At 39.3% G+C, this 16408-nt stretch overlaps 1 protein-coding gene across 1 annotated transcript; it reads left to right on the plus strand.

The window, feature by feature from the left end:
• The first annotated feature begins 10089 nt into the window (after nucleotides 1-10089).
• On the plus strand, nucleotides 10090-11297 carry LOC107627973 (uncharacterized). Its single transcript, XM_016330782.3, has one exon. It carries the CDS (start codon nucleotides 10105-10107, stop codon nucleotides 10813-10815), a length of 711 nt encoding a protein of 236 aa, XP_016186268.2. The 5' UTR covers nucleotides 10090-10104; the 3' UTR covers nucleotides 10816-11297.
• Nucleotides 11298-16408: the final 5111 nt, after the last annotated feature.

The raw sequence follows: 16408 nt of genomic DNA on the forward strand, positions 1-16408 counted from the left end.
CGACACAAAGTCCATTGCAATACTTTCCCACTTCCATTGCGGAACCTCTAAAGGTTGCAACATCCCGGAAGGTCTTTGATGTTCAATCTTTACCTTTTGACAACTTAAGCACTTTGAAACATATTCCGCCACATCATTCTCATACCCGGCCACCAAAACATCGCCTTTAAATCATGGTACATCTTAGTACTTCCCGGGTGAATGGAGAATACGCTTTTGTATGCCTCCTTTAAGATATCTTGCCTCAAAGTACCAACATCTGGCACAATGATCCTACCCTTGAATCTCCATAACCCATCTTTTTCTTCCGAAACTCTCCACTGTTTTCCTTTCTCAATAGCCGGTAACACCTTCCATAACGCTTCATCATTTTCATGAACCCTTAGGAGTTCGGACTTAAAGTCACTCGAGATTTCTAATCGGCTCAAACACAAAGTTCCAGATACTTCTCGAGCACCAATTTTTAGACTTTCGAATCCCTTGAGCAACTTCTCCTCTTGAAGCATCATCCAAGACGCATATAACGACTTCCGACTTAACGCATCCGCCACTATATTCGCTTTTCCCGGATGGTAATTCAACTCAAAGTCGTAGTCTTTCAACAATTCCATCCACCTCCTTTGCCTCATATTAAGCTCTTTCTGATCAAAGAGGTATTTCAAACTCTTGTGATCGGAGAAGACTTGGAACTTAACCCCATAGAGATAATGCCTCCACACCTTCAAGGCAAACACGACCGCAGCGAGTTCCAGATCGTGCGTAGGGTAACTAACTTCATGAGGTCTTAATTGTCGTGAGGCATACGCCACCACATTATGATGCTGCATCAGCACACACCCTAGACCCTTTAACGATGCATCACAGTACACCTCAAAAGGCTCGTTCGGCTCAGGTAACACTAACACAGGTGCAGTGGTCAACTTTTTCTTCAATGTCTGAAAGCTCTCCTCGCACTCAGGAGTCCAAACAAACGGAGTGTCTTTGCGAGTTAACTTTGTCAACGGCAAAGCTAATTGCGAAAAGCCTTTGATGAACCTTCGGTAATAGCCCGCTAAACCCAGAAAACTCCTTATCTCAGTTACTGTGGTTGGTTGCTTCCAATCCATCACAGCTTCTACCTTGGTTGGATCTACGGCTATTCCCTTCTTACTCACCACGTGACCCAAAAACTTTACCTTATCCTTCCAAAACTCACACTTAGACAGTTTCGCATAGAGTTTCTTCTCCTTTAGAATCTGCAACATGGTCCTCAGGTGTTCCGCATGCTCTTCTTCAGTCTTGGAGTAAATCAGTATGTCGTCAATGAAGACAACAACGAATTTATCCAAAAACGGACGGAATACTCTATTCATGTAATCCATGAATACTGCAGGAGCGTTCGTCAACCCAAAGGACATTACAGTGTACTCGTAATGACCATAACGAGTCCTGAAAGCGGTCTTAGGGATATCCTCACCCCTCACCCTTATCTGGTGATAACCGGATCGCAAATCAATCTTAGAGAAAACCCCAGCTCCTTGTAACTGATCCATGAGATCATCAATCCTCGGCAATGGGTACTTATTCTTTATGGTGACCTTGTTCAGCTGCCTGTAATCCACACAGAGTCGCATACTTCCATCTTTCTTCTTTACCAGTAACACTGGAGCTCCCCACGGGGAAACACTTGGTCGGATAAAGTTCTTACCCAACAATTCCTCTAACTGAGACTTTAGCTCGGCCATCTCTAACGGTGACATCCTATAAGGAGCACTTGAGATTGGTCCCGCCCCAGGCACCAATTCAATAGCAAACTCGACCTCTCGGTTAGGTGGAAATTCCTCAATATCATCGGGAAACACTTCCGGAAACTCACACACTACCGGAATCTGATCCAACCTTTGATCATCACCCGAAACACCCGCGGTTAACAACAGGATACCCTGACATTCGGTTCCAGAACAGTTCACCATCATTGAATTCAAGTAATAATTATTCACCACAACCGGCCCTTCTGTATCCTCCGGCATAAAGTACACCGACTTGGTAGAACAATCAAGCAGGACATGGTTTTCGGATAACCAGTCCAATCCCAAGATAAGATCAAGACCGATCATCGGTAAGCAGATTAGATTATGGACAAAATCACGCTGCTTGAACCTAAACGAAACTTTCGGGCATCCTAGTCTAGTTACCATAGCTTCATGGTAGCATTATACACTTTTAAGTCATAACCTAAGGTTACGATCTTCAACCCTAACTCATGGGCTTTCTCAAATGCAACGAATGAATGCGATGCTCCCGAATCAAATAAAGCATTTAAAGTTTGACCAGCCATTTCACAGTTACCTCGAATGAGTGTCTCGGATCCCTCTGCACCCACAGCTGAGGTGGTGAACACCCGACCCGTCTGTTGTGCTTTCCCAGCACCTTGCTTTTGCTTCTCTGGACAACTTGCGGCTTTATGCCCCGCCTTTCCGCAATTGTAGCACAAACCCCATCCGGCCTTGCATGGTACTCCCGGATGGTGACTCCCACACCTAGTACAAGCTTGTTCATTCTGAGGTTGCTTCCCAAACTTCTTCCCTTGGAAATTGTTGTTGTTGTTGGGCCTCCTGAAAGAGCTCCCCCTCTTGAAAGACGGACCTCTAGGTGCAAAGCCCTTCCCTCGGTTCTGTGGAAATGAACCTTTGTGACTCCCTTTCTCAGCGGTTGCCCTTTTCACACACTCCTCAGCAACCCTACACTTGTTCACTAATTCGGAGAAAGTCCTAATCTCCATTGGTCCTACTGAACTGAAGATATCACTCCGGAGTCCTCCTTCATACTTAACACACTTCCATCCTCATATTCCACCGGAGTCCCTTGGCACATACGAGAGAACCTGAACAGCTCCTCAAACTTGTCAGTATACTCTGATATGGACATAGTACCCTGCTTCAGCTGTAACAATTCAAGTTCCTTAGCCGTCCTAGCAGAAGTCGGAAAGTACTTCTTATAGAACTCTTCTTGAAAGACATTCCAGGTGATATAGTCATCACCCTGCTGCAGAAGACGTCGGATGCCTTGCCACCAATGCGACGCCTCACCGGTGAGCATATAAGTGGCAAACTCGACACGCTGTCCTTCAGGTACCACTTGTGCTTGTAATGCTCGCTCTATAGCCTGAAACCATGTATCAGCCTCAGTCGGGCTAGTAGTTCCCTTGAACTTAGGCGGATTAACCTTCAAAAAGTTTGCCAAGGTCATCGGACCCTGAACTCCACCTCCATCATTACCATGGTTGTTCATCTGTTGACCAAGAGCCTCAGCAGTGGCTTGCATAGCAGCAGCCATGTTCTCCAACGCAGCCATAAAGTTCACCGGGTCATTAGGATTATTCTCCGGTGCACGAGCATTCGTACGACCTCTCGCACTACCTCTACCGCGTCCACGAGGCGCCATCTGGTTCCTATACACACCCAACAATCGATATTAAGTTGATCAGTCTCAATATCGGAAGTCTAGTGCTTCAAAGTCCCAAATGCATGCTCATGAACGTTTATGCCAATTATATCAAGCAGATATACTAATAGCACATAACACACACACAGAGAATGCACAGAAGCATAGTCAGTCCATCCCTCAGGCTCTATAGGAACGAACTGCTCTGATACCATAATGTAACACCCTACCATACAGAGTCTTATGCTTAAGTCATAATTCAGAGATGGCAAGGTATTACGACCTCTAAAACAAAAATTTAGTACGTATAGTAGTATGAATAATTGATTATAACTAGGAGCCTTTGTAGAAAAAGGGGTAAACAAAAAACGTAACTCGAACGCGCAACACTCCGATCGATAACGTAACGAGCAAAGGATAAGCTAACGCAAGATCATATATATAAAGAGTGTCAAAAACGGGAATATCAAGACTCAAAATCCAGCTGCGAAGATAACCGGTCCGAGCATAATAATATATACATATAATAAAATAAGGAAACCCAAAGGGACACAAATACAGAAAACCTATTCTCCAAAAATCCCCTCTAGAAGGAGTCATCACAGTTTGTATTATTTAATGGAGATAAAAGTATCTAAACAAGATATATAACCCAAAACAGAGTCCCGAGAACAAAGGATCTTCACTAATCCAGAAGTCTCCAGCATGCCTCAACGAGAAGCCTCGCGTCCTGCATCTGAAAACCACAAAATCCGCATGGGTGAGAACCAGAGGTCCCCAGCACGGTAACAGCTTCCACATATATAATACATAATAATAGAGGAAAGCCAAAGGCAATCCTAGAACTTCCTCCAGATAATATCAAAGCTTATAAACAAGCTAAACCATATAAGGGTATCTGACTAAAGATTCTTCAGTCTAACTAATACTTCCCTTTCCAATTCCTTCAAACCTCCCAACCACCAGCAGGAGTATATTATAGCAAACACAGTTATATCAGACAAAGAATATACAAATAGGAGCAGTTAAGACATTTAGACAATTAGCAAGTAATATGCAGTCAAATAGGCAATCTCAAACAATTCACATAGTATGCATATGATGAATGTCTGTCCCTAGTGGCTGATGATATCATCTGTCGGTTATAGAGCCAACCCGACAAGTCTTGGTAGCTAGCCATTGGACTGTCCCTCTGTCGTGCATCCCCAACTCGAGTTATACTCATCATAAACTTGATCATAATCATGATCCATATCCATCACCCTCACTGGTGAATATTTATCCATCACCATCACTGGTGAATATTTATGGGGGCGAGCTCATCCGGGCCTTTCACAGTGCCCGACCACACTTACGACATAGGGTCAAAAGAGCTTCGAGTCTCAACCTGGAGCACATGGTGGCTAGCCATTGCTACTACCCAGGGAAACCCTCATCTCCAATGGTGGAAGTGCAAACCTTCACAATTCAATCAACATCATATATGCATTTATACTTGGCCATAAACATGGCTCCGCCGTAACACGGCAATAATCTAGCCATCCGGCTCACGGTTAAATCCATAACCAGCCAATTCATTAACAATTACGGCCCTTCGGCCCATGGCACAACAAGCACTTCCACCGCCATTCTCCGCATCTCACATAATCATCTTTGATCCTCAATGATCATTCATTTTTCCCTTGCTTCACTCGCAAGTTACCACATTCACTAGCCCTTTTTCTCATGCTAGGCATATCATAATGATTTAAGACATAAGTGGTGAGATCGGAGGCTTAGAAGTATGAAATTTGGCTTTTAAAACTCAAAAATCAACTTTGGGATGAAAACAGGTCCACGCGTACGCGCACTCCACGCGCACGCGTGGATGGCGCTTTCTCGAAGAACGGCGCGTACGCACCAAGTGCGCCTATGCGCGAGGGGTCATTCTGCTAAAAATTTTCTAAGTTAAAAGCTGCAGAATTTACAGATTCAAACCCCAATCTTCCGACGGACATAACTTCCTCATTTTAAATCGTTTTTCACTCGTTCTTCGAACGGCATGGACATCCTGGATCCAATTTCATTTCTAAACAGATTTGGCACAAATCAGAGATCCGTAGTCCAAGTTATGTCCCGTCAAAGTATGCCCAAAAACCATGTTTTCATACAAAACCACAAGGTGCCATTTTCAAAACAAGCCACTTTCAACTCTTTTCAAAATCAATCAAACATGCCAATTTCAATCCTTCTCTTTGAAATCATTCAAAATGTACCAAAATCAACAACAAGCCATCCTCAACTCACACATTGACACTTTACCAAGGTTTCCAAAACCACATCCAACCATTTTAACACTTCTCAATCAAATGGCTAAAGGACAAACACAATATCATGTCATACATCCTTCCTCATCCCAATTTCCAATAATACCATTTCTAATTAACCATCATTATACATAATCAACATCATACTCACCATCAACATGGTACCACCCATCAATTCAACCTCAATCATCCATCAAGCATATATCACAACATGCATTTCTCATATTTCACACAATCAAGGCATCAATATTCATAATCACATATATGAACACATCATATATTTCAACCATTCAACAACACCAACAATTCAATGCCTATCTTAGGGCCTCTAGCCTAAGTATTTCCTACCACATTACATATTAGATACGGGAAACTAAAACCATACCTTAGCCGATTTCCCAAGCTCAGCCGGAGCACTTCCAAACCACTTGTCCTCAAGCTCTCAAGGTCTCAACACCTCCAAGAACAGATTTTGTCACACAAAACCCTCTTCCAAGCTTTCCAAAATCACCAATCAAGCTCCAATATTCACATATACACAACCTAAGCCACAATCATCATACCCATACACAACATCTCAATGCCCAAACCTCATAGAACAACAAATTACACTAGGGTTGAGAATCTTACCACACCCAAGGTCCAAGGAAACAAGATTAACCTTCTCCTTCAAGAGAGTTGGGTCCTATAACATCAAAGAACCCAAAATCTCAACATTTTTGCTCATGAAACTCGAAATCAAGGGCTGGAATTTCGAACAGAAACACGTGGCTTACCTCAAGATTAGTTGTATGGGTTTTGTAGAGCTCTCCGCGGTGAACGCGTGGCCGCAAACGGAGCGGCAATCGGAGCTCTAGATCAAAAGTTATGGTGGTTTGAAGATCAAGTGAGAGAAAGAACTTGAGAGAGTGTTCTTCCTCCCCTCTCTTCAATTTCAGCGTGTTTGAGTGTGTTGTGAGGAGAGAGAGTGCTGAAAACTAGGGTTTTGGTTTAGTTATGTTGGGCCAAGGGCCCACTTTGGGTCCGGTTGGCCCGGTTTGGCCCGTTCGGTCCAATCTTGGTCCGAATTCTATAAAATTGGTACCGAAATTCTCGTCTCAATTTCCTCTATCATATTAAGCCATAAAAATATCATTTTTGGCTTTCTAGAATAAATTCTCATTTATGGGTTAATTAGCCGTTAATTAACTGGGTCTTACAATTAGTTATGGTGGGGTGTGGATTGAGGTATTGTTATTGAGAAAAATGTTGAAAATGGAGGTCATAGAAATATCGTAGTTGAGGTTCATAACCATAGCAAGGACCACTATAATCATTGGGTTGATATGCACCATAGGATAGATTGTGATCATAGTAAGGTGGAGGAGGTTGATGTCATGAAAATTGTTTTTGAATGTAAGTCTCCCTCATCATTTGATAATTGATTTTTTGGTGTCAACCATCATTAAAAGTGCGATATCCTTCAATATTATCACAACCATACAACTCAAAACCATAAGGATAAATATTCATAGAAAAAGAGCAAATATAAATAAAGCATATGAAAGAGAAAAAAAAGACAAACTCCTAACTACTAACAAAGACAAAAAAACCAAGCAAAAAGCAAGCTATTCACACTATTCACATATTAATAATAGCCAATAACAAGCGCATATTGCAATTCCCCAGCAACAGCGCTAAAAACTTAATGAGTGCTAAATACCAGTTTAGAATATTCACAAGTTTAAAAGCTCAAGTTCGTTGTAGCTCTAAACCGGAATTCAACGCTCTTCAAAGTTTAGTAAAAGATGTCATAAATTCAAATCAATAACAAGGAGTTTAATCCCGGATCGTTCTCCCTAAAAATTACAATCGAGTGCTCAATTATTGGCTATGAGAGAAATCAGGGAATTTGATCACAATTAACAAGAATTTAAATAGCAAGAAATTAAAGAAGCAAGCAAGAAATTAAACTAGGAGCAAGTAAGGTAATTAATTAGTAAAAAAAAAGTTCAAATTCTAAAAGATCTTGGTAAGGATTGAGAGTCAAGGATCACTATCTTTGTGATTGACCACAAACATAGCAATTATGAAAAGATAATTCCACTTTGTCAATCTCTACACTTTGTCAATCTCTACACTTAGTAAAAGATTAGCGTCAATGAAAACAACATTAATTAATAATCCTAAATTACTAATCAATATTGGACATCAATAACTCAAGATTACCTAATTTCTCAACTCCAAGCCAAAGAGAGAAAAACTACTTCACAACTAATACAAACAATTTATCAAATACTTGGTGTGTATAAATATAAAGTATCATAAATTGTAAAAATTAGTAAAATCTATAACTAACAATATAAGAAATGGGCAATAACAACTCAAATAAGTAAGAATAAAGCATAAAAATATCAAATTCATCAAATAGAAAATTTAGAATTTAACAAAAGTTCATAGGCTAAAATGACAAAATAAAAAAACTAACAAGAAATTCTAAACAAATTAAAATAGCAAAACAAAAAATTATAGACTAAAAACTACAAGTAGACAAATTAAATCCTAAAACTAGAAAGAAAATCTTAAAAAAACCTTAAATTCTAGAGAGGATAGAATTCAAGGTTCTAATACTAAAGAAAAAGAAAAATGAGTGTGTATGTTGATGTGTGTTTTCATCTAAGGCTGGCAATGGGTACGGTAGGGTAGAGTTTGGACTCTACCCTAACTCTATCCGCGGGTTAAAACTTTTTTAAAATTTTACCTTATCCTACCCACGGGTTGAAAATTTCTCAATCCTAACCCTACCCGCACCCTAAAGTTCTAAACCTTACCCTACCCGCATAAAAATAAAAAAATTCAAGTAAATGTAAAATTCAACTATTTCAAATTTCATACATATTAGTAAAATAGAAAATAAAACCTAAGTTCAAATTAAAATTAAAAACAATAAAATCTTAAAGAAATCTAACATAAAATTACAAATATTATTATCATCAATTAGTTTAGTGATTATTTCAAGTTTTTATAAGAAAAAGATTGTGGGTTCAATACTCACTTTCTTCACTATATACATAACTTTTACATATATATTATATAATATATTAGGGGTGCGGGTAGGGTAGGATAGGGTAGGGTATACTCTGAACCCGTACCCTACCCTACCCGCAGCGAGTCGGGTAAACAATCCTAACTGAATGGTTGATCCGGGTTGGGTACTCGCGGATAGGGTATAAATTGTCAGCCCTATCTTCATCTCATTCATTCCATGCTTTAATAGTTTTAGAAATGTGTTGGATTGAGCCAAGAATGAGCCTCAAATCGCGAGTCACATGCCATTTTAAGTGAGGCACGCGTTGCAAATGATGCTTACGCATGACTGATGCGTATGTACGATTGATAGTTTTGCAAAATCTTCATTTTTTTATTAATTCTTCACTTTTATATGTTTTTTTTTTCATCTTTCAAGTCATCTTTATCTTCTAAACCTTAAACCATTTGAATAAACATATTAAGACATTAAATAGGATAAAAAAAAATAGAATTAATTTAACACTTTTAAAATATAAAAAATATGTTTTAATTAATTAAGTACAAATAAAAAAAATTCATAAAATTATACATTTTCAATAAATAAGTGTAAGTTAAGTTAATAAATTTCACTTTTTCCAATTCAAAAATTATCATAAAATATAAATTTATTATGACGTGTGAATAAAGTTTTATTTTTAACAACTTGATTATAGTTTGTTAGTAAAAAAACTTAAACGCCTAAATTTTTGTTTATTTTTCTCTTTCAGTGTCTTTTTAAAAAAAATAAACATGACACTCTTTTATATTTTTATTATATTATAGTCAATTAAATATCACATTTAATAAAATATTTTTTATAAGCAATAAAAAACTTGTTTGATTTTCTATTATTGAATGTTATCTATATTATTTGTGTGTACAGTCTCTTGTACATTTTTTTACTTTTTAATATTGAAAATCTATAAAAATTAAGGAAAAGTTTAGGGAGCTAGTAACTTTTGTATTTTTTAACCAGTATTTAACTATTAAAATAAAAGTGAATAATTTTTTATCATTAAATATAATCTCACACCATTAAAAACATTATTAATGACCAATTGATGATTACAAAACACTAAAATTATTGACCCCTAACATTTCTCTAAAAATTAAATCCAGATACATTTAGACACAAGTTGGGAAAACGAAAATGACGCAATGCTCCTGGTTAATCTGAAATTTACCTTAGTGACTAAGCTTAAAATCTAATCCTAGTTGGGACCCACCAATACACCATCACAGAAAAGTGAATGCGACCCTTATAACCCCACAATAATCATAGTGCCAACTGACTCAAAAGCCATGCAATGTGTCACACATACACCTAATGACCAAAACACCCTCAAAATTTGCCATTATTCACAATTTCGCCCTCAACCCCTCGTCCATAAATAACGGCCCCCTACGCTGCCTTTCTTCCCTTTTCCCCTCTTCTCCATTCCCACCCTCTAATTACCAAAAACCCTGTCACTCTGCCGAAGCAACAATGCTTTCCACTCTCCCTTCTTCCGATCCTCTTCTTCCAAATCCGTTCTCAGCCGCCGGCTATGCCAACGGTTGTTTCAGCCTTTGGGACTGCCCGGACCTTTTTACCTGCTCTAGACCAACCAATAGTCCTAAGCCCGTTACTTCGAGTTCCGGTTCTGATGAACCAAACCAACCCACCGACGAACCGGATCGGTCCCTTGACGAAAAACCGGCCAGACCGTACCGTGACATGGTTATTGACGAACGGAAGCGCCGGCGCATGTTATCGAACCGGGAATCAGCCCGGAGGTCGCGGATGCGCAAGCAGAGGCACCTAGAGAACCTACGGAACCAGTTGAACAAGTGTCGGGTCGAAAACCGGGAACTTAACAACCGGTTGCAGTTCATCGTTCATCACTTGAACCGGATCCGAACCGAAAACCAGTGGCTCCGGTCGGAAAGAACCGTGTTGTGGCAAAAACTGTCCGACTTTACTCAAATCTTGGTTTTCCAAGAATTGCATCCTTTGGATCATATTTCTAACATCCCCTGCATGGTGGCCATGCAATAGTAACCGTCACCACACAATAAATTAAGGATGTCAGAAACAGGTTAAATTAATTATAAAACGGTCAAGCAGGTTAAACAATCTAATGAAGACAAGAACATATGTTTAATTAAGGTTGTTTTATGTAAATTATTATAAAAAAAATAGATAAATATGATGATAAGGGGGTGTGCGTTTTCATCCCGGTACTATTTTTGGTAAAATAGGGACGGTTTTGAAAGGAGCATATATTAATTTTGCTTTTTCAAAACCCGAAGGGTTATATATTTTTAAATTCTGGGAGTATAAATAATTATATGTGTAAAATATTAAACCGTTCTTTTTCTTCTGCTTTTTCTTCTTCGTTTTTTTAGTTTGTTCTAGACTTCTAGTAATATGATGAGTGTGTGTCTCTGCTTAGCTGTTCATCAAAATCCCCTTGTTTATTTGAGCTACAATTGTGTGATATATAATATCCAGGATTCAAAAGTTTGGTTGCAGCGAAATGAAACTCAAAACTAATGTCATAGACAAATTAAAAATGGCATACGAAATGTTCTCATGTTTATATATTCGACTAAGGAAGGTATAGCAAGTGGAACCCCCAACAAAAGAAAAGACCGAAAGAAGGGAATTGATTAAGAAAGAAGAAAATTCAAAGGAAAACTCTCGTCATAATAATTAATTATGCGGTTGACAACGAGTGGATCGCGTGATATCGCACTCTACGTAAAATGTCTGATTTACCCCTAGCTACATCATATATTCGATATTATTTGAGAGTGAATTAATTTTTTAGATATATGTTTGATGAATTTAATTTTGATGCGTTATGAGTGTAAAATAAGTTTATATATGTATTTAATTATCTAAAAAAATAAATATAATTATACGATTATATAAAATATTTTACACTATTAGTACATCTCTATATTTGATTAATTATTGTAAAAAAAGAATTTGTTAGATAAAATATAAATAAAAAATTTTATTAATTTATACTAATGGTTTGTTCTATTATGAAAGGATTAGGGAGTGTCTTTATAAGTAATTAAATTATTGCAAGCCAAATAAATATATAACTTTATGAAGATAAATTTATATAATTCTCACAAATTCAAAAATTTGATAAGTATTTAAATGAATAAATTATTAATTTGACGTACAAATATTTTAAATACGTACTGATAAATTTATTTATAAAAAAAATAAAATGAAAGTTATACTCATAAAAATAATAAAAAAATGACAAATATATACAAAAATAACTAATTATTAAACACAAAAATATATAGCAAGCAAATAAAAAAATTTAGAAAAAAAAATTTTAAACTAATATATCAAAGAAACTACAACACCACAAATTCAAACTACTTAACCAATAAACAAAGAAATAACAATACAAATACAAAAATAATCAACCACTAAATACAAAAATAACTATCTACTGAACACAGAAATAACCAACCAATATACATAGAAACAATAGCATGTAAATACAAGAATTTAAGGAGAAATAAAGTCTTACAATGATATAACAAGAAAACTACATTAACACTAGTTCAAATAAATATAACTGTTCATATCCTGGTCTAATAAATGAAAGTCAGGCCCAATAACCTAAAAGGCTCACCAATAAAGGTGGACTTATTCATAGATTCGACCTCTTTAAAGAGGTCAGACAATGACCTAGAGGCCCAGCTCAATCTGGCGTAACCGCCTCAATAGAGTCTCTCCAAACAACTCTATCTCATCTAGAAGGTAAATTTCACCAAATTCCTAAGATAAAGGGAACACTTATCTATCAAAAAAGATAGAACTACTACAACAAAGGTGATTGTCTACTCTACTATAAATACACTGGCACCTCCCAGGTATAAGACACGTTCTAATCTACTAAAAACCTGCTCAAAACCCTTGCTAACTTAAGCATCGGAGTCTCTTGCAGGTACCACTCCCCACTCCTCATGAGAAGCTTGGACAGGCGGTATCTCGCCACATCAAGTTGGACGTTGCCATACTAGGGGACCTGAACCTCACGTTCAGGCCTAAATCACCGTTTCAGGTAACCCTTGGAACATTGGTGCCGTTGCCGGGAACCTGGATTTCACCCTTTGACAAATGGCGGACCACGAGCTCAGAGACGGCTATACGGCATCTGAGTCTGAACTAGAAGACCATCCAGAGGACCAAACCCTCTTGCTTCTCCTCTGCCACCACATCATGGCCCCCACGAGGAAGGCACCTCTGGAAATCCTCAAACAAGAAGGATTCAGTCCGAGGTCCACCATCTCGAGGCGGAGGATCCACCTCATGTGACCAAGATCCTGGATCTCGTCCATGGTCAAGGGGATCGGTTTCAACAGCTCGAACATGAGGCTGATCGACAACGGAAAGCAGAATGGGTGTTGCGAAAAGAAGTAAGGCGACGAAAGGAATTAGAAGACAAGTTACAAAAACTGGAAGCTGACACTACAAAGAAGGAATACTCGGACAAACCATGATGAAAGTCCCTTAGGAGGATAGGATCCATTCATAGAAGAGATCATGAGGGCTAAAGTTCCTCGAAACTTCAAATCACCCGAGATGGATCTCTACAACAGAACGTCTGATCCAAGTCACCATCTTAGCAACTTTAGAAGCTGAATGTACCTGGTTGATGCTACTGATGCGACTCGTTGCAAAGCCTTCCCGGCTACTTTAATGAAGGCTGCCATGAAATGGTTTGATGGCCTGTCCCCAGGTCGGTCACTAGTTTTGACGACCTGGCCAGAAAGTTTCGGACCTGATTCTCCATTCAGAAAGACAAAACAAAGCACACCCCGAGCCTGCTAGGAGTAAAGCAAGAGGTTGGGAGAAGCCTTCGTGACTATATGGAAAGATTTAACAAGGCTTGCCTAGAGATTCAGAGCCTACCAACTGAAGCGGTAATAATGGTTTGGTTAATGGCCTAAAAGAAGGACCATTCTCCCAGTCCATATCTAAGCGACACCCATCCTCTCTGAATGAAGTACAAGAAAGGACAAAAAATACATCAACATGGAAGAAAACTCCTGACTCAGAGAACCTTTCCCGCGAGCCAACTTACCCTACTATCAAAATCAGGACAAAGAAAGGAAATCCAAGAAAAAAGAAGAGAAACATGTGGAAAAGACTTGAAAGTATCACAACTACACCCCTCTAAGGATTTTTCTAGTCGATGTTTACAGAGAGATATGCCATACAGAGAAGCTTCCACCTCCTCGACTGATTAAGCACAAGAAAGCTGGAAGTCAGACAGAATATTGTGAGTACCACAAGCTGTACAGGCACTCCACTAATGAATGATACGATCTCAAGAATGTCATCAAAAAGTTAGCTAGGGAAGTCCGACTTGATAGATACCTTGCAGACGGGTCGGATGACCCGAGGAAGAGAAGACGGGATGAAAAAGGAGGATGACCAGAACGCCCTCCTCACACCCCAGAACGACATATACATATGATCAGTGGTGGATTCGCAGGAGGAAGAATATCAAAATCCTCGCAGAAAAGGCACCTCAAGGAAGTATATCAAGTCAGACAGGACAATCAATCACCCGACTTACCGACCATTTTCTTCACTAAAGAAGATGCTCAAGGAATAATACCTGGGCACAATGACCAGTGGTAATAACTATGATCTTAGCAAATGCTAACCCATACCGAACTTTGGTGGATCAAGGCAGCTCAGCGGATATCCTATTTAAGCCCACCTTTGACAAGATCGGGTTAGAGAAAAAGGATCTAATGGCATACCCAAATAGCCTCTTTGGACTGGGAGATATCCTGATTCCATCTCTGGGCTACATCTCATTGTATACCACCTTCGAAAAAGGAGCTAGGTCAAGGACACTAAGTATCGACTTCATTATAGTCAACAAAAATTCAACATACAACACACTAATAGGTCAGACAACCCTGAACCGACTTGCAGCCATCGTTTCCACCCCACATAAGGCATAAAGTTTCTCACAGCTGAAGGAATCGCCACCATTAAAGGAGATCAAAGGCTAGCAAGAAAATGCTATAACGAGAGCCTCAGTTTAAAAGACAGCTCCGAAGGCAAAGAAGCTAATACAATTAAATTTGGTGGAGTCCGAGTTCGAGAAGAACTACGACCCCAACCAGAAGGCAAAACAGAAGAGATACGAATCGGAGACCACCCCGACAAAACGACGAGTATAGGGGCAAACTTGGAGGAAAGCCTAAAGAAACAACTCGTTAAATTGTTGAGAGAAAACTCCTCTCTCTTTGCCTGGAAAGCTTCTGACATGCTGGGTATAGATCCCGACCTGATGTGCCATAAGCTTGCTGTGTACCCAGGTTCCTGACCTATTCAGCAGAAGCGAAGAAAGCTCGGACCAGAGCAAACACAGGTCATGGAAGAACAAATACGAGCCCTACTGGAGGTAGGGTTTATAAGGGAGGTTAAGTATCCACTGTGGTTAGCCAACATCGTGTTGGTGAAAAAACAAAATGGAAAGTGGAGAATGTGTTTTGATTATACCGACCTTAATAAAGCCTGCCCTAAAGACCCTTATCCACTGCCCAGTATAGACGCTCTAGTCGACTCATCATCAGGATATAGATACCTATTTTTTATGGATGCCTACTCGGGATATAACTAAATCTCGATGTATGAGTTGGACCAAGAAAAGACTTCATAACTCCAAAGGCAAACTATTGCTACATAGTGATACCCTTTGGATTAAAGAATGCATGAGCTACCTACCAACGATTGATGAATAAGGTGTTTTCCTCTCACATAGGAAAACTCATGGAAGTATACGTGGATGACATGCTCGTTAAGACCAAAGAGGATGGAACACTATTGTCCGACCTCTCAGAAGTGTTCTCTACTATACGAGAGCATAAAATGAGGTTAAACCCCTCAAAGTGCACCTTTGCAGTAGAAGTTGGGAAGTTCTTAGGGTTTATGCTGACCCAGAGGGGCATAGAAGCTAACCCAGATAAATATCAAGCTATACTCAATATGAAAAGTTTGACCTGTGTTAAAGAGGTCCAACAATTAAATGGAATGTTGGCCACTCTATCCAGATTTATGGCAGTATCAGCTCTGAAATCACTTCTCCTCTACTCAATTCTAAGGAAAGGTAAGTGTTCACACCCTGGGTCAAGCTACCCGACCCAGGATGTTTAGTAACAAAGCGACCGATCTCTTCAGGTTAAGCTATCCGACCTCTTCGCAAAGAGCTCGGCCAAATCGACAGAAAAGCCCAAGTAGAGGGCCCAAATAGAGGAACACGATCCAAATCCAAAGGCAATCCAAGCCTAAAGAGATAAAGGCAGTTCCCTTGAAGATAAGCTGACCTCACCCAAAGATAAGATAAGATAAGATAACTAACTTATCTTATCTAAAAAGGTCACTCTACACCATTATAAATACACTGGAGCACGCAGGTATAACTCATACTCTGATTCTACTAAAAACCTGCTTAATACCCATGCTAACTTAAGCATCGGAGTCTCTTGCAGGTACCCCCACCCTCTGGTGATGCAGTGCAGCTAGTTTCACAAGTCAGACACGACAGCTCCGGCTGCCATCCACCAGCCGGACACGTCATCCCTGACTAGTA

This window comes from Arachis ipaensis, chromosome B1 (assembly GCF_059453495.1).
Source record: "Arachis ipaensis isolate K30076 ecotype BB chromosome B1, ASM5945349v1, whole genome shotgun sequence".
NCBI classification, from domain to species: domain Eukaryota; kingdom Viridiplantae; phylum Streptophyta; class Magnoliopsida; order Fabales; family Fabaceae; genus Arachis; species Arachis ipaensis.